At 52.9% G+C, this 24050-nt stretch overlaps 1 protein-coding gene across 4 annotated transcripts in view; it reads left to right on the plus strand.

Moving 5' to 3' along the window:
• The window catches only part of FLNA (filamin A), a 252270-nt gene that overhangs the window by 83148 nt on the left and 145072 nt on the right, over positions 1–24050 (plus strand). For all 4 annotated transcript variants that reach the window (XM_069209483.1, XM_069209482.1, XM_069209484.1 and 1 more), the window contains exon 2: positions 11948–12399. In XM_069209483.1, coding sequence (XP_069065584.1) covers positions 12030–12399 — 370 coding nt within the window. In that variant the 5' untranslated portion in view covers positions 11948–12029. The remainder of the gene's footprint in view (positions 1–11947; positions 12400–24050) is intronic.

Genomic DNA, 24050 nt, shown 5'->3' on the forward strand with positions numbered 1-24050 from the left:
CACTACCTAAACTTGACATCCAAATGTTTGCAATAAAAATATACTACTATTGTAAAACATAATACCATTGTCAGTGCCTCCTTTGCTCAAGGCATCTTCCAAGAAGCACTCAAGGTTGGGTAGATCCCCCCGTACAGATGAAGATGAGCCCTGCCTCCTGACATTGCTGGTTCTCTCAGCTCCCTTCAACACAGTCAACCGCACCATTCTCATTTGTATCCTGGAGTCTACAGTGGGACTCACTGGCCATGCCCTTCACAGGATCTCCTACATTTCCAACCAACACCAGTTTGTTCACATGGGCACCTCCAGTTCACAAAAGAGCCCTATGACTTGTGGAGTCCCCCAGAGTTGCATACTGTCCCCTATCGTCTTCAGCCTTTACATGGAGCCGTTTGGTTCTCTTCTCATAGAAAACAGCATCAAGATTCACCAATAGGCTGATGATACACAACTCTACTTGAAAGCGTCTTCTACTCCAGAGATCCAGTGCCTCAAACTCTACTTGTACATCATCCAGACCTGGATGCCCAGCGCCCACCTGAAGTGCAACAGAACATAGATTGTCAGGGACAACAAACAAGACACAGTTGAAGACTAGCTCAGTGACATGAACCTTGAAGTCTTTGAACCCCAACTTTCATTAAATGTCAAGTCACCCGCATTCACCCTGGATACCAACTTTACCCTCAAGGTACACATTGTCAAAAAACAAAGAAGGCCTAGTACCTACTCTGTCAACGAAAGCAAATGAAATAATTTTTTCTAGAAAGTGACTTCAGAACTGCTGTTGAAGCCCTTGAACTCTTGTATCTGGGTGGTAAGAATGGCCTACTCTATACCCTCCCAACCTCAACACTAGCACTCTTTCGGGCATTCTGCAAGGCATAGTGCGTCTCAGCCAGGGTCTGAAGTAATATGATAACATCACTTCCACTCTGATGGAAATCTGTTGCCTTCCCTTGCCAGCCCTCCCCATCTTCAGACCAGCTGCTCATTTAAAAAGCCATCACGACCACGACCCCCATTCTCTTGCAGACAAGCTCACCATCTCTGGTGATTCTTGGCACACCTGCAGCCAGGACACCATTTGATTGCAGACTAAGAAGTGTTAAAAACAAAACAATATAGCAGGCATTTTCCATCAATGCACCCAGTATCTATTTTTTTAAAGAATGTTTTTTATTAAACAAAGCTTGGGGGACCCGTAAAGCTGTCTCTGGGCCAGACCTAATTATGGGTGCAAAAACTGCCAAATTCGGGTTTCGCCGTTGCAAGGCCCATCTCTCTCATAGGTTAACCTGGGGCTGCCTTTAAATAACTTTAAAGTGCAGATTCCCTTTGAGAGCAGATATAAATATGGAGTATAGGGCCTCTGAACTCACAATTTACAAATACATCTTTTTGTATAGTTGGTTTTTGGATTGTGGGTTTGAAAATGCTACTTTTAGAAAGTAGGTGTTTTTTTGCTTAAACCATTCTGTGACTCTGCCTGTGTGTGGATTCTCTGTCTGGGTCAGTTTGACAGTTGGGCTGTTTACACCTCTCTTCTAGACAGTGACACTAAGGTAGCTGAGGTGTACTCTGCATACCCTGATAAGCCATCTGAGCTAGAGTGGAGGGGGGAGTGGTCACTTACTCCTGAAAGGGCTGAGCCTGCCCTCATACAATGCAGTCTCCAACCCTCTGGTGTGTGTCTGGGGCCTGGCCTGGACAAGGATGGATCTTGTAAACACTTGAGACTTTACTTTGAAGTCTGCGAACTTCATTGGCAGAAAGGGGTATAAGTATTGGACCCAAAACCCCAGACTTTTAGAATCTTTCTGGATTCAAGAGGAACCTCTGCTCAGGAGAGAAGCGGAAGAGCTGAAGGAGGAATATTGTCCCTTTGCTGTGTTGCTGGACTGGCCTGCAGCTGCTGCTTCTGCCTGAAAAGAGTGCAAAGTGTGAACTTTGCTGTGTGTCCTGATTGAGAAAGTTCTCCAAGGGCTTGGAGTAGAGCTTGCCTCCTGTTGGAAGTCTCATGGACACCAAAGACTTCAGTTTCCTCTACCTGCAGCACTGGGAACTGTGTGATCTGTACTGTTCAAGAGGAGAAACTGTGCAATGCCGAAAATGATGCCGCTGGCCTGCACCGTGACCTGCTGAGGCCACATGGAGCCACACTGACCCGCTTCGCACCGCGACCTTAGTCTCACGACGCCATCATCAGACGACTTCACTGAGCCGCTGTTCACACCGCGACCTGTGAGTCAAGCACTCTGGCATCGCCTGCTCACACCGCAGCCTGGGCATCCCCGACGCCGCCGTTCCTGCTGACACTTGTGCCGCTGCCTGTACCGTGGCTTGTGAACACCGCTTGTGAAGAGCACGAAGGACCGTCCTGTCCTGCACAGCAGTGTCAGTCCACCAATGCAGCACCATGGACTCCAGTGTCGTTACCAGGTATCCCTGCCTGCACTGTGGTTTGTGGACACCGCTTGTGAGGGTCACGAAGCACCGTCCCGCACCGACGGCTTGGGCCTACCGACGATAGCTCTTCAGCAACGACGGCAACGCTGCCTGCACCGTGACCTGGTGACACTGCATGTTGCACCGCCCCACTTCACACCGCAGCCCTGGTCTCACCGATGCCACTGGACGCCGTCACTGAGCCGCTGCCTGCACCGTGACCTGTGGGCATCGCACATCGCATCGTTCCACTTCGCACCGCATCCCCGACGCCATCCACGCCAGCACTCCTGACTTCGTCAGCCCGAGTTCAGTTCACAACGCCTGTGACTTAAAGGGCCTGATGACTCCTGCACGGCTCTGAAACTGACACCACGATGCCAGCGACTCCGCTCTCCGGAACTTACCGCGAGGATCATGACACCTTACAATTCCAAAGGTACTGTTCGCGGGTCTTCCCAACACTATAGCTGGCCCACGACGCCACGGCCAGCCTGAACTTTTGGCTTTGTAGATCACTACACCATGATAACCCCAGGTGGATCTATCAACTTCAAGGAACTGTATTTTTGAATAAATCTTGCAGAATTCATATATTTATTACTGTATGTTAGATTTTTATCGTCTTTTGTCTTGTTTTATATAGATAAATATTGGCTATTTTTCTAAAACTGGTGTGGTGTCCTTTTGTAGTGTTTTCACTGAGTTACTGTGTGTTATTTGCAGATGCTTTACACATTGCTTCTGAGATAAGCCTGACTGCTCATGCCAAGCTACCAAGGGGGTGAGCAGGGGTTATCTGAGCGGGTATCTCCCTTATATTGACTAGAGTGAGGGTCCCTACTTGGACAGGGTGCAAACCGACTGCCAACTAGAGACCCGATTTCTAACACCGACGTGTTGTTATCTATTTGGGATTTTAACCACGCCCGCCTCATGCCCATCACTATCACTTGTTTATGGTTTTACCCTTCAAAGATCCTTTGTTATCATTGGTAAATGCTTTACTTTTGTCCCTCCTTGGGGCGGTTTGGTTACCCCCTTGAAAATTGACCCTGTTACATGGCTAAATGCACTTTTGCTGATTTTTTTTTATTTTTTATTTTTTACTTTCTTTGCCGACCGATCCCTTATGTTATGGGTAATAATAGGTTGGACATTTAATTCCAATAATATGGAAAGATAATCAATTTAAAGACCATGCAAATATAAGCCCTGAAGAAGTTCTTTTGTGTAGGACGAAACGCGTTGGCTGATTGCTCGTTTGTTCAAGAAAAAGCAATAATAAAAAATGAAGATTTTTAAAAGACAACGTTGTGTTACTGGACTTTACTGACTTTGCGCAGTGGTGCACTATCCATATCTTTTTGCATGTAATCCTTTCAGGATTGCCCCTGTGGTGGCAGGTGCCGTGATTTGTGCACAGGTATAGCCATAGTTATTGGGCGACAATATAGTTCACAGAGTTTTAATATTTATGGTAGTCCAAGACAGGTGCATTTGTAAGGTTTAACTTGCCACCAATTCAGTAGCAGTTCACTTTTGCCGATATGTTTGACTGAGAGAGAACTTCTTTTTCCTTTTGTGTGTCTCCTTCACGCTCATGGTGTGGTGCTTTGAATTGGCTCGCTTATGTGAAACTGTTTTACTTTTCATTTTCAATTTATGTGGCAAGAAAGGAACTGTTAGGAGCTTACAACGCTAATAGCTCTAACTCAAGCAAATGTGAGACCCATTGCATTGCAAATGCTTGTTTTTCTTTTCTTTGGGTTACCAACCCAAGATTTACAGAAACAGCCCTTTGTGGCAGGAGACCAGAGTCAAATATAAAGAACCAGTGATTGTGACATCAGACCAGACCCAAATAGACAAAAGCAGCTCATTAGGACATCAGACCAACCCCAAATAGACAGAATCTGCTCCTCAGGACATGAGACCAGACCCAAATATGCAAAAACAGCTCATTGTGAGCTCAGGTGCTAGTCAGATCTACGGAAGTAGCTGGCTGTGATATTACACTAGTCAGGTGCAAAGAAACTGCTCACAAGAGTCCAATGCACCAATACAGTTCTGTGACATCAGATAAGTCTGATATACAGAAATAGCTCATCGGGTCAGCAGACCAGACTCGGATACACAGAAACTGCTCACTGTGACACCAGACTAGAGTCAGATACACAGACACAGCTCATTGGGACATTAGACCAGAGCCGGATACACAGAAACAGCTCAGCTCATTGGGACATTAGACCAGAGCCGGAGACACAGACACAGCTCATTGGGACATTAGACCAGAGCCGGATACACAGAAACAGCTCATTGGGACATTAGACCAGAGCCGGATACACAGAAACAGCTCAGCTCATTGGGACATTAGACCAGAGCCGGATACACAGACACAGCTCATTGGGACATTGGACCAGAGCCGGATACACAGACACAGCTCATTGGGACATTAGACCAGAGCCGGATACACAGAAACAGCTCAGCTCATTCGGACCTTAGACCGGAGCCGGATACACAGACACAGCTCATTGGGACATCAGACCAGAGCCGGATACACAGACACAGCTCATTGGGACATCAGACCAGAGCCGGATACATAGAAACAGGTTATTGTGAGATTGTATTAGAGTCCGAATATCCAGAGATAGCTCAGTGAGGCCGCTTCGGTGCACGTGTGTAGCTGATTGTGCCATCAGACGAGTCAGTGACAATGTGACGCCTTGTGTGTAATAAGAATTCACCACGGTCGCAGCGCATTCCACTCCCCACTGTCTGATTCTGTAGCGCTCAATAGAGAAATACTATTTTAACTCAAAAGGATTCAAAGTTACTTGAACAAACATGCTGCCTCCGGGTCAGCGCGGTGGCAGAGAATTACAAATGCAACTGGTTGCTCTCCAGCTGCTGGTGGCTCTCTTTAGGAGTTCACCTGTTACTTGCGAATACAAGGTTAGCCCAGGCAGCATCAATGTCCCCAGTCGATGGACTGTTATATATATATATATATATATGTTTTGCTTCATTAGTTATGCAGACTCATGCTGCGCCACAGAGAGCCCTCGGAACAGCGCTTACATGTCTAGCGCTGCGAGTCTAGACAAATCCGAACATTTTAATTGCATTTTTCTTCGCCTGAAGATCTCTTACAGAACCCCCAGTGAGACACTTCCATTGCGCTGTGGTTCCATCGGTGCCGTGCGTGAGGGGGTAGGACATCACTCCATGGGTAGAATCATACGTGTAATGTGCTCAATCCCCAGTGAGACACTTCCACTGCTCTGTGGTTCCATCGGTGCCGTGCGCCACAGCTCTGAGGGGTAGGACATCACTCCGTGGGTAGGACATCACTCCATGGGTAGAATCATACGTGTAATGTGCTCATTCACTTCCATTGCTCTGTGGATCCATCGGTGCCGTGCGCCACAGCTCTGAGGGGTAGGACATCACTCCATGGGGTAGGACATCAGTCCGTGGGGTAGGACATCACTCCATGGGTAGAATCATACGTGTAATGTGCTCAGTCCCCAGTGAGACACTTCCATTGCTCTGTGGTTCCATCGGTGCCGTGCGCCACAGCTCTGAGGGGTAGGACATCACTCCATGGGGTAGGACATCACTCCATGGGGTAGAATCATACGTGTAATGTGCTCATTCCCTAGTGAGACACTCGCATTGCTCTGTGGTTCCATCGGTGCCGTGCGACACAGCTCTGAGAGGTAGGACATCACTCCATGGGTAGGACATCACTCCATGGGGTAGGACATCACTCCATGGGTATAATCATACATGTAAGGGGTAGGACATCACTCCGTGGGTAGAATCATACGTGTAATGTGCTCAATCCCCAGTGAGACACTCGCATTGCTCTGTGGTTCCATCGGTGCCGTGCGCCACAGCTCTGAGGGGTAGGACATCACTCCGTGGGGTAGGACATCACTCCATGGGGTAGGACATCACTCCGTGGGTAGAATCATACCTGTAATGTGCTCAATCCCCAGTGAGACACTCCCATTGCTCTGTGGTTCCATCGGTGCCGTGCGCCACAGCTCTGAGGGGTAGGACATCACTCCGTGGGGTAGGACATCACTCCATGGGGTAGGACATCACTCCATGGGGTAGAATCATACGTGTAATGTGCTCATTCCCTAGTGAGACACTCGCATTGCTCTGTGGTTCCATCGGTGCCGTGCGCCACAGCTCTGAGAGGTAGGACATCACTCCATGGGGTAGGACATCACTCCATGGGGTAGAATCATACGTGTAATGTGCTCAATCCCCAGTGAGACACTTCCATTGCTCTGTGGTTCCATCGGTGCCGTGCGCCACAGCTCTGAGAGGTAGGACATCACTCCTTGGGGTAGGACATCACTCCACGGGGTAGGACATCACTCCGTGGGTAGAATCATACGTGTAATGTGCTCAATCCCCAGTGAGACACTCCCATTGCTCTGTGGTTCCATCGATGCCGTGCGCCACAGCTCTGAGAGGTAGGACATCACTCCTTGGGTAGAATCATACGTGTAATGTGCACAATCCCTAGTGAGACACTCGCATTGCTCTGTGGTTCCATCGGTGCCGTGCGCCACAGCTCTGAGGGGTAGGACATCACTCCGTGGGGTAGGACATCACTCCGTGGGGTAGGACATCACTCCATGGGGTAGGACATCACTCCGTGGGTAGAATCATACGTGTAATGTTCTCAATCCCCAGTGAGACACTCCCATTGCTCTGTGGTTCCATCGGTGCCGTGCGCCACAGCTCTGAGGGGTAGGACATCACTCCGTGGGGTAGGACATCACTCCATGGGGTAGGACATCACTCCGTGGGTAGAATCATACCTGTAATGTGCTCAATCCCCAGTGAGACACTCCCATTGCTCTGTGGTTCCATCGGTGCCGTGCGCCACAGCTCTGAGGGGTAGGACATCACTCCGTGGGGTAGGACATCACTCCATGGGGTAGGACATCACTCCATGGGGTAGAATCATACGTGTAATGTGCTCATTCCCTAGTGAGACACTCGCATTGCTCTGTGGTTCCATCGGTGCCGTGCGCCACAGCTCTGAGAGGTAGGACATCACTCCATGGGGTAGGACATCACTCCCTGGGGTAGGACATCACTCCGTGGGTAGAATCATACGTGTAATGTTCTCAATCCCCAGTGAGACACTCCCATTGCTCTGTGGTTCCATCGGTGCTGTGTGCCACAGCTCTGAGGGGGTAGGACATCACTCCGTGGGGTAGGACATCACTCCGTGGGTAGAATCATACGTGTAATGTGCTCAATCCCCAGTGAGACACTCCCATTGCTCTGTGGTTCCATCGGTGCCGTGCGCCACAGCTCTGAGGGGTAGGACATCACTCCGTGGGGTAGGACATCACTCCGTGGGTAGAATCATACATGTAAGGGGTAGGACATCACTCCGTGGGTAGAATCATACCTGTAATGTGCTCAATCCCTAGTGAGACACTTGCATTGCGCTGTGGTTCCATCGGTGCCGTGCGTGAGGGGGTAGGACATCACTCCGCGGGGTAGGACATCACTCCGTGGGTAGAATCATACGTGGAATGTGCTCAATCCCCAGTGAGACACTTCCATTGCTCTGTGGTTCCATCGGTGCCGTGCGCCACAGCTCTGAGGGGTAGGACATGACTCCATGGGGTAGGACATCACTCCGTGGGTAGAATCATACGTGTAATGTGCTCATTCACTTCCATTGCTCTGTGGTTCCATCGGTGCCGTGCGCCACAGCTCTGAGGGGTAGGACATGACTCCATGGGGTAGGACATCACTCCGTGGGGTAGGACATCACTCCATGGGGTAGGACATCACTCCGTGGGTAGAATCATACGTGTAATGTGCTCAATCCCCAGTGAGACACTCGCATTGCTCTGTGGTTCCATCGGTGCCGTCTGCCACAGCTCTGAGGGGTAGGACATCACTCCGTGGGGTAGGACATCACTCCATGGGGTAGGACATCACTCCGTGGGTAGAATCATACCTGTAATGTGCTCAATCCCCAGTGAGACACTCCCATTGCTCTGTGGTTCCATTGGTGCCGTGCGCCACAGCTCTGAGGGGTAGGACATCACTCCGTGGGGTAGGACATCACTCCATGGGGTAGGACATCACTGCGTGGGTAGAATCATACCTGTAATGTGCTCAATCCCCAGTGAGATACTCCAATTGCTCTGTGGTTCCATCGGTGCCGTGTGCCACAGCTCTGAGGGGTAGGACATCACTCCGTGGGGTAGGACATCACTCCATGGGGTAGAATCATACGTGTAATGTGCTCATTCCCTAGTGAGACACTCGCATTGCTCTGTGGTTCCATCGGTGCAGTGCGCCACAGCTCTGAGAGGTAGGACATCACTCCATGGGGTAGGACATCACTCCATGGGGTAGAATCATACGTGTAATGTGCTCAATCCCCAGTGAGACACTTCCATTGCTCTGTGGTTCCATCGGTGCCGTGCGCCACAGCTCTGAGGGGTAGGACATCACTCCGTGGGGTAGGACATCACTCCATGGGGTAGGACATCACTCCGTGGGTAGAATCATACGTGTAATGTGCACAATCCCTAGTGAGACACTCGCATTGCTCTGTGGTTCCATCGGTGCCGTGCGCCACAGCTCTGAGGGGTAGGACATCACTCCGTGGGGTAGGACATCACTCCATGGGGTAGGACATCACTCCGTGGGTAGAATCATACGTGTAATGTGCTCAATCCCCAGTGAGACACTCCCATTGCTCTGTGGTTCCATCGGTGCCGTGCGCCACAGCTCTGAGGGGGTAGGACATCACTCCGTGGGGTAGGACATCACTCCGTGGGTAGAATCATACGTGTAATGTGCTCAATCCCCAGTGAGACACTCCCATTGCTCTGTGGTTCCATCGGTGCCGTGCGCCACAGCTCTGAGGGGTAGGACATCACTCCGTGGGGTAGGACATCACTCCGTGGGTAGAATCATACATGTAAGGGGTAGGACATCACTCCGTGGGTAGAATCATACCTGTAATGTGCTCATTCCCTAGTGAGACACTCGCATTGCTCTGTGGTTCCATCGGTGCCGTGCGCCACAGCTCTGAGAGGTAGGACATCGCTCCATGGGGTAGAATCATACGTGTAATGTGCTCAATCCCCAGTGAGACACTTCCATTGCTCTGTGGTTCCATCGGTGCCGTGCGCCACAGCTCTGAGAGGTAGGACATCGCTCCATGGGGTAGGACATCACTCCATGGGGTAGAATCATACGTGTAATGTGCTCAATCCCCAGTGAGACACTTCCATTGCTCTGTGGTTCCATCGGTGCCGTGCGCCACAGCTCTGAGGGGTAGGACATCGCTCCACGGGGTAGGACATCACTCCATGGGGTAGGACATCACTCCATGGGGTAGAATCATACCTGTAAGTGCTCCGCTGTTCTGCAGGGTGTTTACCAACCTTCTTGATGTTACACAGTCATTTCACCCTGGCAGGTAGGGACAACGATAATAACGCGGCGTTGCTGTGCTCCCAGCCAGGGCAAACGCATTATGTGCTGTTGGCTCCATTTTGAGTAGGAGTGCATGAATGTGATAAGTACATATTTTTAGAAACCGTTATGTTTTGCATTCTGTGTGGAATCCTTGTTGGTAAATGATAGAAAGGTGAGATGACAGTCCCACAGAATTTGCAGCCCTGTCTGCCTTTTCTTGTTGCCTAAATGAGTCAGCTATGCCTCTCAGCCGTGTGTGTTCCTCCAGTGGTGTGTTGTAGGGTGTGTGTCTGCTAGACTGACTTCTCTCTGCTGGGTCCTGGTACCTGAGCCTTGTGTGACGTCACCCGTGTGATGGTCCCTGAGAGCCGTGTGTGAGGTCAAGTGTGTGTCCTGTGTGCTGGTGCCCGAGAGCCGTGTGTGAGGTCACCTGTGTGTCCTGGTGCCCGAGAGCCGTGGGTGAGGTCACTTGGGTGTCCTGTGTGCGGGTGCCCGAGAGCCGTCCTGTGTGTTGGTACCCGAGAGCCGTGTGTGAGGTCAGGGGTGTGTCCTGTGTGCTGGTACCCGAGAGCCGTGTGTCCTGTGTGCGGGTACCCGAGAGCCGTGTGTGAGGTCAGGCGTGTGTCCTGTGTGCTGGTACCCGAGAGCCGTGTGTCCTGTGTGCGGGTACCCGAGAGCCGTGGGTGAGGCCACCTGTGTGTCCTGCAGACTGACTTCTCTCCGCTGCGGCTGCCTCGTGTGGTGTGCGTTGCTTGTGAATGTTGTATAGATTACACGTCCCTTGAAGCCTCGCCTCTCTCTCCAGGCACACGTGCCTCTCCCACAGACCCCAGCACGTGTGTACCTCCTGTGGCCCCGCTGGGTGCACAGACGGAGCTGGCAGCGCTCTGCGCCCCCTGTGCCTTTAAGGCCGACCCCGCCCTCGGAGCCCTCCCCCGTGTGTATAAAGTGTTGCCTGCGCGCTGCCCCCGGTGTGATGCTTGGCACACGGGTGGGGCCCGCTCCCTTCATCTTCAGGTTTACGAGAAGGCGCCCTCCACCCCAGGCCCCCGCAGCCCCGCCCCTCTGTGTGTGTTGTGTTATGTACCAGTCTCTGTTAAGTGGGCCACGCTTTGAACTCGCTGCCCCACCCTTCTGTCTTTCCCTAGGTGCCTATATCTAGACGTTAGTCTCAGAGTGTGTGTGTGCGCTAACGTGAATGACTGTGTTAATGTGGATGAGTGTTGTGGCGTGTGAATGTGGATGAGTGTGTGTTAATGTGAATCAGTTTGTGTGCCTCAATGTGAATGAGTATATGTGTGTTATTGTGAATGAGTGTGTGTTAATGTGAATGAGTGCGTGCGTTAGTGTGAATGAGTGTATTAGTTTGAATGTGTGTTGGTGTGAATGAGTGTGTTAGTTTGAATGTGTGTTGTGTGAATGAGTGTTGGTGTGTATGAGTGTGTGTTGGTGTGGATGAGTGTGTGTTGGTGTGGATGAGTGTGTTAGTTTGAATGTGTGTTGGTGTGAATGAGTGTGTGTTGGTGTGAATGAGTGTGTGTTGGTGTGAATGAGTGTGTGTTGGTGTGAATGAGTGTGTTAGTTTGAATGTGTGTTGGTGTGAATGAGTGTGTGTTGGTGTGGATGAGTGTGTTAGTTTGAATGTGTGTTGTGTGAATGAGTGTTGGTGTGTATGAGTGTGTGTTGGTGTGGATGAGTGTGTGTTGGTGTGGATGAGTGTGTTAGTTTGAATGAGTGTGTTGGTGTGAATGAGTGTGTGTTGGTGTGGATGAGTGTGTGTTAGTGTGAATGAGTGTGTGTTGGTGTGAATGTGTGTTGGTGTGAATGAGTGTGTGTTGGTGTGTATGAGTGTGTGTTGGTGTGAATGAGTGTTGGTGTGAATGAGTGCGTGCGTTAGTGTGAATGACTGTGAGTGTACGCGGTTGCGGCGCTCCGCCGCGCCTTGTGGTACTGAAGGTGGCGACCCCCGGCCGCAGACCCCCTGACCTCTCCTCTCTCTCTCCTCCTCCAGGGTCCTTCGCCTTTAAAGCCGCAGACTCGGCCCTCCTCCTCCTCGCCTTCCTCCTCCCCGGGGCGGACTCCGAGCGCATATAATGAGCGGCCAGGGGCGGCTGGCGCAGTCGGGCGGCGGGGGCGGCGGAGCGGCGGGAGCTGCCGACAAGGACGCCGAGATGCCGGCCACGGAGAAGGACCTGGCGGAGGACGCGCCCTGGAAGAAGATCCAGCAGAACACCTTCACCCGCTGGTGCAACGAGCACCTCAAGTGCGTGCAGAAGCGCATCGCCAACCTGCAGGCCGACCTGAGCGACGGCCTGCGCCTCATCGCGCTGCTCGAGGTGCTGAGCCAGAAGAAGATGTACCGCAAGTACAACCAGCGGCCCACCTTCCGCCAGATGCAGCTGGAGAACGTGTCCGTGGCGCTCGAGTTCCTGGAGCGGGAGAGCATCAAGCTGGTCTCCATAGGTGAGGAGCTCGGGGGGGCGAGAGCCTGTGCGGGTGGGGGGCGAGAGCCTGTGCGGGTCTCCATAGGTGAGGAGCTCGGGGGGGGGGAAGAGAGCCTGTGCGGGTGGTGGGTGAGCGCGCATCGAGCTGGTCTCCATAGGTGAGGAGCTCGGGGGGGAGAGAGCTTGTGCGGGTGGCGGGGCGGGGGGGTGAGAGCCTGTGTGGGTGGTGGGTGGTGGGCGGCGCGCACTGAGCTGGTCCACAGCTGAGCGGAGAGGATGTTATCCAGCTGCACGAGGGGTGCTGGGGCGCTACCCAGGGGCACGAGGGGTGCTGGGGCGCTACCCAGGGGCACGAGGGGTGCTGGGGCGCTACCCAGGGGCACGAGGGGTGCTGGGGCGCTACCCAGGGGCACGAGGGGTGCTGGGGCGCTACCCAGGGGCACGAGGGGTGCTGGGGCGCTACCCAGGGGCACGAGGGGTGCTGGGGAGCATGGACTTGCTCCACAGCGGAGGAGAGGGCGGTGGCAGCGCTCACAGGACGAGGTCACGCTCCTAGGAAAGAACAGTGACAGCATCCCGCAGGGTGCACAGGTGCTGAGGCGAGGGCGGGAGAACATCAAACTGTGAGGGTTCTGTTGTGAGAGCTTCAAGTTGAGTCCATAGGTGAGGGGGAGAACACGCTGAAGTTTGTGGGTTGAGAGCCTCAAGCTGGGTCTACAGGTGAGGAGAGCATGGGAGAACATCACACTGTGAGGGTTGTGGGGAGAGGGCATCACGCTGGTGTCTGGAGGAGAGGACTGGAAACGTCACACTAAGGGTTGTGGGGTGACCGCATCCAGCCAGGTCCACAGGTGAGGGGAAGAACATCAAACTCTAAGGGTTGTGGGGTGAGGGCATCTAGCTGGGCCTTCAGGTGAGGAGAGCACGGGAGAACATCACACTGAGGACTGTGGGGGGAGGGAATCAAGAGTTGGGGTCTGTAGGGGAGGAGAGGGCAGTAGATCGTCACACTGAGGGTTGTGGGGGGGAGGCCATGAAGCTGGTGTCTGTAGGTGAGAACAGGGCGGGAGAACGTCACTGAGGTTTGTGGGGTGAGGGCATCAAGCTGGGTCCACAAATGAGGGGAGGGTGGGAGAACATCGAACTGAGGGTTGTTGGGTGAGACCATCAAGCTGTTGTCATAGGTGAGAGGGTGGAATAACATCGCACTGTGAGGGTTGTGGGGTGAGAGCATCATCCTGGGTCCAGAGATTGGGGGGGGGCGGGGGAGAACATCACACTGAGGGTTGTGGGGTGAGAGCATCATCCTGGGTCCAGAGGTTGGGGGGGGGGGGGGAGAACATTACACTGTGAGGGTTGTGGGGTGAGAGCATCATCCTGGGTCCAGAGGTTGGGGGGGAAGAACATGAACATCAAGCTGTTGCCTCATAGGTGAGGAGAGAGTGGGATAATGAGGCCGCCATGCATAGCCCAGGAGAGAGGTGAGTGGAAGAACAGGTGGGGGCTTAACCTGTCCCCTGTAGGTGAAGGGGGGGGGGGGCGTAAGCTGGTGCCCATGGTAGTGACTGCTCGTGTCGCAAGCGTGGGGTGGGGTATATCACGTGTAGATTGCCCCCGCCACCACCCTCCGGGTGGAGCGGGTGCTTACTGTAGACATCAGGCTCCACGGTGGCTTCCTGTGGGAACCCATGCCTTGTAGGGCTCGCCTTCCACACTCTCCGCCTTCGCTCCAGCACAAAAGCGAGTTGTAACGTTTTATTTTCAAGTCCATCTCCCTAGCTGTGGCACGGTGGAGGGGGCAGCCCAGGGTGGTATCTGGGACCCGGGATGTGGCAAGGAGACGCAGGCTCACCCCTTGGGCACTTGCCCAGGCCATTGGCGGGTGTGTGGCTAGTCGCTGTCAGTCTTCCACCAGGCTGTGGCACCGTTAGCACCCCCACCCTACCCCGCCCGGTCCATCCTGTTACCTTCTGGGAGAGTGAGTTTAAGGGGTGATGGGAGTTCACCCGGCCACAGAATGTACTGGCCTCATAGCGCTGCCAGGACAGACCTTGAATGAACTCTGCCGCCCCAGAACAGTCTCTGCTGTGAAGTGCCTGGCCCTGGGCGGCGCGTTCCGTGTCATCGAGGAGGCGCCTCCCTTCACCCCCGTGGTCCTGAGGGCAGGCCGGTGGCATGGACAGCTTGCACTTCCTGGCTGTAACAGAAGGCCCTGGAATTAGGACCACTTGGCTGGGGTTTACTCTGAAGTGGTGGCCTCTCAGCTGCGCCTGGACATAGATGAGCTGGTTTCACTTGAAGCTGAGAATGCTAGGGATGTGCCTGGACCTCAGGCTGTGTAGACACGTTCTTGGTTGTGGCACCCTGCTGTGCCTGGATGCAGCAGTGATTTGGTTGGAGTTGAGGAAGTATCCTGATTGTGGCACTCTGCAGTGCCTGGATGCAGGAGTGAGTGGATTGAAGTTGGCAATGGTTTGGTTGTGGCACTGTGCCTGGATGCAGCAGTAATCAGCTTGGAGTTAGCAATGGTTTGGTTGTCACTCAGTGTCTGGTTGCAGCAGTGATTAGATTGGAGTTGGGAATGGTTTAGTTGGGGCACTCTGCAGTGCCTGGATGCAGCAGTGGTTTGGTTGGAGTTGGGGAAGTATCCTGATTGTGGCACTCTGCAGTGCCTGGATGCAGCAGGCTGTGATTGGCTTGGAGTTGGGAATAGTTTGGCTGTGGCACCCGCCTGTGCTTGGATGCAGCAGTCCGTGATTGGCTTGAAGTTGGAGATGTCCTGGTTATGGCACTCTGCAGTGCCTGGATGCAGCAGTGAGTGGGTTGAAGTTGGCAATGGTTTGGTTGTGGCACTGTGCCTGGATGCAGCAGTAATCCGCTTGGAGTTAGCAATGGTTTGGTTGTCACTCAGTGTCTGGTTGCAGCAGTGATTAGATTGGAGTTGGGAATGGTTTAGTTGTGGCACTCTGCAGTGCCTGGATGCAGCAGTGGTTTGGTTGGAGTTGGGGAAGTATCCTGATTGTTGCACTCTGCAGTGCCTGGATGCAGCAGGCTGTGATTGGCTTGGAGTTGGGAATAGTTTGGCTGTGGCACCCGCCTGTGCTTGGATGCAGCAGTCCGTGATTGGCTTGAAGTTGGAGATGTCCTGGTTGTGGCACTCTGCAGTGCCTGGATGCAGCAGTGAGTGGATTGAAGTTGGAATGGTTTGGTTGTGGCACTGTGCTGTGCCTGGATGCAGCAGGCAGTGTTTGGCTTTGAGTTGGCAATGGTTTGGTTGTCACTCAGTGTCTGGTTGCAGCAGTGATTAGATTGGAGTTGGGAATGGTTTGGTTGTGGCACTGTGCTGTGCCTGGATGCAGCAGTGAGTGGATTGGAGTTGGGAATGGTTTGGTTGTGGCACGCAGTGTCTGGTTGCAGCAGTGTTTGGCTTTGAGTTGGCAATGGTTTGGTTGTGGCACGGTGCTGTGCCTGGATGCAGCAGTGAGTGGATTGAAGTTGGAATGGTTTGGTTGTGGCACTGTGCTGTGCCTGGATGCAGCAGTGAGTGGATTGAAGTTGGAATGGTTTGGTTGTGGCACTGTGCTGTGCCTGGATGCAGCAGGCAGTGTTTGGCTTTGAGTTGGCAATGGTTTGTTTGTCACTCAGTGTCTGGTTGCAGCAGTGATTAGATTGGAGTTGGGAATGGTTTGGTTCTGGCACTCAGTGTCTGGTTGCAGCAGTGAGTGGATTGGAGTTGGGAATGGTTTGGTTGGGGCACTCTGCAGTGCCTGCATGCAGCAGTGAGTGGATTGAAGTTGGCAATGGTTTGGCTGTGGCACTCAGTGTCTGGGTGCAGCAGTCAGTGATTGGCTTGAAGTTGAGGATCTCCTGTTATGGCACTCTGCAGTGCCTGGAATGCGGAGTGAGTGGATTGAAGTTGGCAATGGTTGTGGCACTGTGCCTGGATGCAGCAGTAATCAGCTTGGAGTTGGCAGTGGTTTGGTTGTGGCACTCAGTGTCTGGGTGCAGCAGTCAGTGATTGGCTTGAAGTTGGGGATGTCCTGGTTATGGCAGTCTGCAGTGCCTGGATGCAGCAGTGATTAGTTTGGAGTTGGGAATGGTTTGGTTGTGGCACTGTCTGGGTGCAGCAGTAAACAGCTTGGAGTTGGTGTTCTCACAGTTTACTTGTTCGGGGTGGGGGGGGGGGGGGGGGGGTTACCTTCCACTGGTCTCCATTGGCTGAAGCACTTGCTATGTGTGGGGTTCGTAACTGGCTTCGGGTGGGGGGCAGTAGCTGCCCGGGCTGGGGGTGTTTCCTTTTACTGGTTTATCGTCACGTGCTGGGTAGAGGGGCACCGTCCACTGGCTTGGGTGGGGAATGGGTTCACTGCTTCTGCGGTGGGTTGTTTACTGGCTTGGAAAGGGGTAGGGGCAGTCGTTTTCTGGGAGGGGCGGGGGCACCGTTCACTGGCTTCGGGAGGGGTCAGTAGATTGCTGGGAGGGGTGGCAGCGCTCACTGGCTTCGGGTGGGGGGGGGGGGGGGGGGGCGGTGCCATGCTCAGAATGTCGGGTGGCACATGTCAGTGCCTCCGGATGGGTGGTCCCCTTTGGGTTCCGCGCAGTACATGGTGCACGAGTTGCGATGGAGGAATTAGAGGGGTGTTGTGAGTGAGGGGGGAGGTCTTGGCCCCGGAGTGCGGGTGGAAAGAGCGGTTCACCCTTCATGGGGCTGGCACGGAGTGGTTGCCCTGGTTAGTGTGGGGACGGCCGCCTTCGCAGGGTTGGGTTGACAGGATATTTGGGGAGGATCCTGGTTGAGCCCCTCTTGGCAGTGTTGGCCTCTCGGTGAATGGTTTCCCTCTGCAGACCGGTCACTCGTGTGGACGGGGCCTGCGTTATGGGGGCGCTTGGGGCGGGGTGCCCAGAACGGAGAAGTGATGCGTTAAACTGCGGGTCGGGGAGGGGAGAGGCTGGGGCCATCAGAAGACAGAGCGCAAACTTTCTCCCATGCTGGGGAGGAGGGGGGCAGAAGCAGGGAACACCGCCCGCCCCTCCCCCGTCACCGCACACTGCAGGGCCTTTGTCCTCCCATCAGCATTGAACTTCGAGTTGGGAGTTTTTCCAGGCGAAGTGAAGGGGACCCCCTGCGCCCCTCAGCGCCACCAGACCTGAACACACCTCCCCTTCCCCTCCCCATCCGTCGCCTGCCAAGGCGGGAGCAACCTTGAACCAATTACAACTGGAAGTGATTGGAGCTGGGCCCTCCCAGCTGCGCCGGCTTGTCCTGGTGCGGTCCGTAACAAGGCCAAGGCGGGCAAGATGGCGGCGAGGGCCCGCTGTGGGCAGGAGGCATGAGCCGGGCTCATAGAGGCTGTCAACACTGGCACCTTCTGGGCGTCCTCGGCGCAGGTGCTGAACATACTGCGCTTGGCACGCAGTGAACACTAGTTCCTCTGGTCCTGAGAATGCAAGTCTGCCCAGGACGGGGATCTGCTGAGAGCTATTCTGGCCTCGTCAACCACCACCACCCGCTCTAGGGGCCACCCCGATGTGTGGTGCGGGCATCTCCTCCCTAGGTCTCACGGGAAGGGCGCAGGTGAATGAAGGACCCCGGGCGACAGAACAATATTGTAAGGAAATGCCTCCTTGGCATGGTTGCCCCCTGACTTTTTGCCTTTGCTGATGCTATGTTTACAATTGAAAGTGTGCTGAGGCCTGCTAACCAGGCCCCAGCACCAGTGTTCTTTCCCTAACCTGTACTTTTGTATCCACAATTGGCAGACCCTGGCATCCAGATAAGTCCCTTGTAACTGGTACTTCTAGTACCAAGGGCCCTGATGCCAAGGAAGGTCTCTAAGGGCTGCAGCATGTCTTATGCCACCCTGGAGACCTCTCACTCAGCACAGACACACTGCTTACCAGCTTGTGTGTGCTAGTGAGGACAAAACGAGTAAGTCGACATGGCACTCCCCTCAGGGTGCCATGCCAGCCTCTCACTGCCTATGCAGTATAGGTAAGACACCCCTCTAGCAGGCCTTACAGCCCTAAGGCAGGGTGCACTATACCATAGGTGAGGGTACCAGTGCATGAGCATGGTACCCCTACAGTGTCTAAACAAAACCTTAGACATTGTAAGTGCAGGGTAGCCATAAGAGTATATGGTCTGGGAGTCTGTCAAACACGAACTCCACAGCACCATAATGGCTACACTGAAAACTGGGAAGTTTGGTATCAAACTTCTCAGCACAATAAATGCACACTGATGCCAGTGTACATTTTATTGTAAAATACACCACAGAGGGCACCTTAGAGGTGCCCCCTGAAACTTAACCGACTATCTGTGTAGGCTGACTAGTTTTAGCAGCCTGCCACAAACCGAGACATGTTGCTGGCCCCATGGGGAGAGTGCCTTTGTCACTCTGAGGCCAGTAACAAAGCCTGCACTGGGTGGAGATGCTAACACCTCTCCCAGGCAGGAATTGTCACACCTGGCGGTGAGCCTCAAAGGCTCACCTCCTTTGTGACAACCCAGCAGGACACTCCAGCTAGTGGAGTTGCCCGCCCCCTCCGGCCAGGCCCCACTTTTTGGCGGCAAGGCCGGAGAAAATAATGAGAATAACAAGGAGGAGTCACTGGCCAGTCAGGACAGCCCCTAAGGTGTCCTGAGCTGAGGTGACTCTAACTTTTAGAAATCCTCCATCTTGCAGATGGAGGATTCCCCCAATAGGGTTAGGATTGTGACCCCCTCCCCTTGGGAGGAGGCACAAAGAGGGTGTACCCACCCTCGGGGCTAGTAGCCATTGGCTACTAACCCCCCAGACCTAAACACGCCCTTAAATTTAGTATTTAAGGGCTACCCTGAACCCTAGAAAATTAGATTCCTGCAACAAGAAGAAGGACTGCCCAGCTGAAAACCCCTGCAGCGGAAGACCAGAAGACGACAACTGCCTTGGCTCCAGAAACTCACCGGCCTGTCTCCTGCCTTCCAAAGATCCTGCTCCAGCGACGCCTTCCGAAGGGACCAGCGACCTCGACATCCTCTGAGGACTGCCCCTGCTTCGAAAAGACAAGAAACTCCCGAGGACAGCGGACCTGCTCCAAGAAAAGCTGCAACTTTGTTTCCAGCAGCTTTAAAGAACCCTGCAAGCTCCCCGCAAGAAGCGTGAGACTTGCAACACTGCACCCGGCGACCCCGACTCGGCTGGTGGAGATCCGACGCCTCAGGAGGGACCCCAGGACTACTCTGATACTGTGAGTACCAAAACCTGTCCCCCCTGAGCCCCCACAGCGCCGCCTGCAGAGGGAATCCCGAGGCTTCCCCTGACCGCGACTCTTTGAACCTAAAGTCCCGACGCCTGGGAGAGACCCTGCACCCGCAGCCCCCAGGACCTGAAGGACCGGACTTTCACTGGAGAAGTGACCCCCAGGAGTCCCTCTCCCTTGCCCAAGTGGAGGTTTCCCCGAGGAACCCCCCCCTTGCCTGCCTGCAGCGCTGAAGAGATCCCGAGATCTCTCATAGACTAACATTGCGAACCCGACGCTTGTTTCTACACTGCACCCGGCCGCCCCCGCGCCGCTGAGGGTGAAATTTCTGTGTGGACTTGTGTCCCCCCCGGTGCCCTACAAAACCCCCCTGGTCTGCCCTCCGAAGACGCGGGTACTTACCTGCAAGCAGACCGGAACCGGGGCACCCCCTTCTCTCCATTCTAGCCTATGTGTTTTGGGCACCACTTTGAACTCTGCACCTGACCGGCCCTGAGCTGCTGGTGTGGTGACTTTGGGGTTGCTCTGAACCCCCAACGGTGGGCTACCTTGGACCAAGAACTGAACCCTGTAAGTGTCTTACTTACCTGGTAAAACTAACAAATACTTACCTCCCCTAGGAACTGTGAAAATTGCACTAAGTGTCCACTTTTAAAACAGCTATTTGACAATAACTTGAAAAGTATACATGCAATTTTGATGATTTGAAGTTCCTAAAGTACTTACCTGCAATACCTTTCGAATGAGCTATTACATGTAGAATTTGAACCTGTGGTTCTTAAAATAAACTAAGAAAAGATATTTTTCTATATAAAAACCTATTGGCTGGATTTGTCTCTGAGTGTGTGTACCTCATTTATTGTCTATGTGTATGTACAACAAATGCTTAACACTACTCCTTGGATAAGCCTACTGCTCGACCACACTACCACAAAATAGAGCATTAGTATTATCTATTTTTACCACTATTTTACCTCTAAGGGGAACCCTTGGACTCTGTGCATGCTATTCCTTACTTTGAAATAGCACATACAGAGCCAACTTCCTACAAATATTTATTATCTTAACTTCATTATTTCATTAGCGCGGGCATGCTGCAAGGACCCTCAATATATCTCGAGGCCTCGGCAGAAGTCGGCAACCGAACGGACATTACAGGACGCTGATAGTAACTGAGTATTAAACACCCAGGACTGACTGGAGGGCCCTGTGATGTGCCACAGCGACGCCCAGGCGCTGTAGTAAATCACTCGCTCCCCTGCGTGGTTAGATGTGCCACATGCTGGATGCCCTGCATGGCCCGAACCTCACGTCTTCAAGGACGAACGGGACCAAAGGAGGGACGGGCAGGAGGAACCAGGGCGTCCACACCAGAAGCGCAGCAAGGGTGTCATGGGCCCTGGTGCAAGGAACATGGCCACCTTGGCTGCTGTTGGGAGTAAAATACAGCAGCTATCGGGTATCAGTGGGCCCTTCAAGGCAGCGGGGCCTGGTGCACGCAGCGGCTCCACCAATCATTGCTACGTCCCTGGCCCAACCAGGGAGTGTTTCAGTACATCCAACTATCTGATGCCAGCCCGAGGGTTAAAGACAGGGGATGTGTGTAGGAAGCTGGCTCTCTACATACTATATCAAAATGAGATAGTGTGCAGAGTCCAGGGGCTCCCAAAGAGGCTTGACAGAGGCAATAGGTAATCCTAATGCTCTATTTTGTGGTAGTGTGGTTGAGGAGTTATGCTTATCAGAGGGTAGTGTTAAGCATTTGTTGTACACACAAGCAATAGAAGAAACACACGCTCAATGACTTAACTCCAGACAATAGGATTTTATATAGAAAAAGTTTTGATTCAGTTTGCAGGGAAGTACACCTCCCCCTGCAGGAACTGTAACACATGGCCGTGAACCTCAAAGGCTCAGTCGGGCCTGGTTTTACAATGCCTCCAGGGCACTTCAGCCAGTGGAGATGCCCGCCCCCTGGACGAGCCCACACTTTTGGTGGCAAGTCCAGAGGGATAATGAGAAAAAACAGGAGTCACCCCCTCAGCTAAGCCCCCCCCCCCTCCACCCCCCAGGGGACAAGAGCTGAAGTGACCCCCTCCTTGGAAAATCCTCCATCTTGTCTTGAAGGATTTAGCCCAACAGCATAAGGAGGGTGTAGCCACCTTCATTGACAGTAGTCAATGGCTACTCCCCTGTGACCCTAACACCCCTAAATTCAGTATTTAGGGGTGACCTGGAACCCAGGATTTTAGATTCCTGATGGCCTAAAAAGGACTTCTAGCTGAAAAACCCCACAGAGAAGGAAGACTATTAGTTTGGTCCCAGCCCTACCGGCCTGTCTCCTGCTTCAGAGATCCTCCATCAGTGACGCATCCTGCGGACCCAGCAACCAGTGACCTCTGCCGACTCAGAGGACTGCCCTGCAACTTCAAAGGATCAAGAACTCCCATGGACAGAGGACCTGTCCAACCAAGCAAAAAGAAACCATCTCTAAAGGGACTCTCGCCTCACTCCAGAAGCGTGAGCCCCCCACAATTCTGCATCCGACACCCCTGGCCTGTGTCCAGAGAAACCAATGACCCAGAGAGAATCCCCAGGCGACTGACAACGTGTCCACCCTGGGCTAAACTCTCTGCACCTCCACAACGCCACCTGCAGGGGGAATCCTGAGGACCCCCCGACTGTGACTGCCAGGGACAAAGATATCCAAAGCTTGGAGAAGCATTGCACCCGCAGGCCCTAGGCCCATGAGAAACTGACCACCGATGCAGCAGTGACCAGCAGGCGGCCCTCACCCTTGCCCAGTCGGTGGCTGGCCTGAGAAGCCCCCCTGTGCCCTGCCTGCAACATCTGAGTGACCTCTGGGTCCCTCCATTGAAACCTATTGAAAACCCAATGCCCTGTTTGCCCACTGTACACGGCTCCCCCTGTGCCACTGAGGGGGTGTGTGCCTACTTCGGCCCCACCACACCCCCCAGTGCTCTACTTAACCCCCCCTGGTCTGCTCCCCAAGGACGCATGTTATTTGGGCTCCTCTTTGACCTCTGCACCTGACAGGCCCTGTGTTGCTGGTGCTGGGTGTTTTGGGTTGACTTGAACCCCCCAACGGTGGGCTACCTATACCCCCAGAGAATGAACTTGTAAGTGCTCTACTTACCACATTAATCTAACTGTACTTACCTCCCCCAGGAAATGTTGAATTGTGCACTGTCCACTTTTAAAATAGCTTATTTCCATTTTATGGAAATCGGTGTACATTACGGTTTTGGTTCAAAGACCTACCTATGCAAAGTACTTTACATTTAATGTACTTACCTGCAATTTAAATCTTGTGGTTCTAAAGTAAATTGAGAAAATATTTTTCTATATAAAAACCTATTGGCGTGTAGTTAAGTCTTTGAGTGTGTTCTCACATATTGCTTGTGTGTGTACAACAAATGATTAACACTATTCTTTGTTAAGCCTAACTGCTTGACCACACTACCACATATAGAGCATTAGTATTGTCTATTATTGCCTCTGTCAAAACTCTTGGGGAACCCCTGGATTCTGTGCACACTAGATCTCATTTTCATATAATATATACAGAGCCAGCTTCCTACAACTATGTAGTTGGCAGCGAATCTACCCTGATCTGTAAAGGATGTGACCAGGTAGTCCTGGTGAGAAAATCTACTCTTCAAAATAGGTCTAGTGGAGGGTTAAGTATAAGATTACTGGTTTATTTTCATTTACTCTCCCTGTGCTTGCTTCTCTGCTGCTTTCAAGTTAGCTCTGGCCAATTGTTTGATAGGGTCCAAGCAGGACATCTTTCTAGGTGGCTAGATCCCTGCGAGGTCAGACGAGAATCTGTCTTGTAAGGATGACACATTATTGGAAATAATCAAAGTATCATGTGACTATCTGGAATTCTCCAGCAGCTGACTGTAGTCGAGCAGTTGGGTTCCAGAGACTGCTATGAATGAGCCCATAGATTCAACCCATGTTTGTCCATCGAGGCTTTTCATTGGGTATGTGGTGTGATGAAGATGCTTGATTGTGGCTAGTTATTGGTGACAAGGCATTTAAGGTTGTGTTCTTGGGCTGTTCTCTGGTCATGGATGTCTGTCTTCTGCCCCTAGATGAGGCATTAGAAGCTGGTCAGCTGAGTCCCGAGCCTTAAGAGGCTACTGCTCAGAGGCTTTGGAAGTCTTTCAGCTGGTCCTTGAGACCTACAGGACAGAATTGAGATGCCCCCTCCCAACTGAGTCCTGAGCTTTGAGATGTAACTGGACAGATGCCTCAGGCATCTACCAACAGATTCTGGATATCCTGTTGGACAGAGCCTTTGTGCTTGTTGCCTGGGTTTTTCGGAGAAATAGTTTGGGTGCTGGTCAGCGGAGTCCTTGGCCGCAGTGACTGGACAGTCTTTGAATGACTGTCCACTGC

The sequence above is a fragment of the Pleurodeles waltl genome, chromosome 10 (assembly GCF_031143425.1).
Source record: "Pleurodeles waltl isolate 20211129_DDA chromosome 10, aPleWal1.hap1.20221129, whole genome shotgun sequence".
In the NCBI taxonomy this organism is placed as follows: Eukaryota; Metazoa; Chordata; class Amphibia; order Caudata; family Salamandridae; genus Pleurodeles; species Pleurodeles waltl.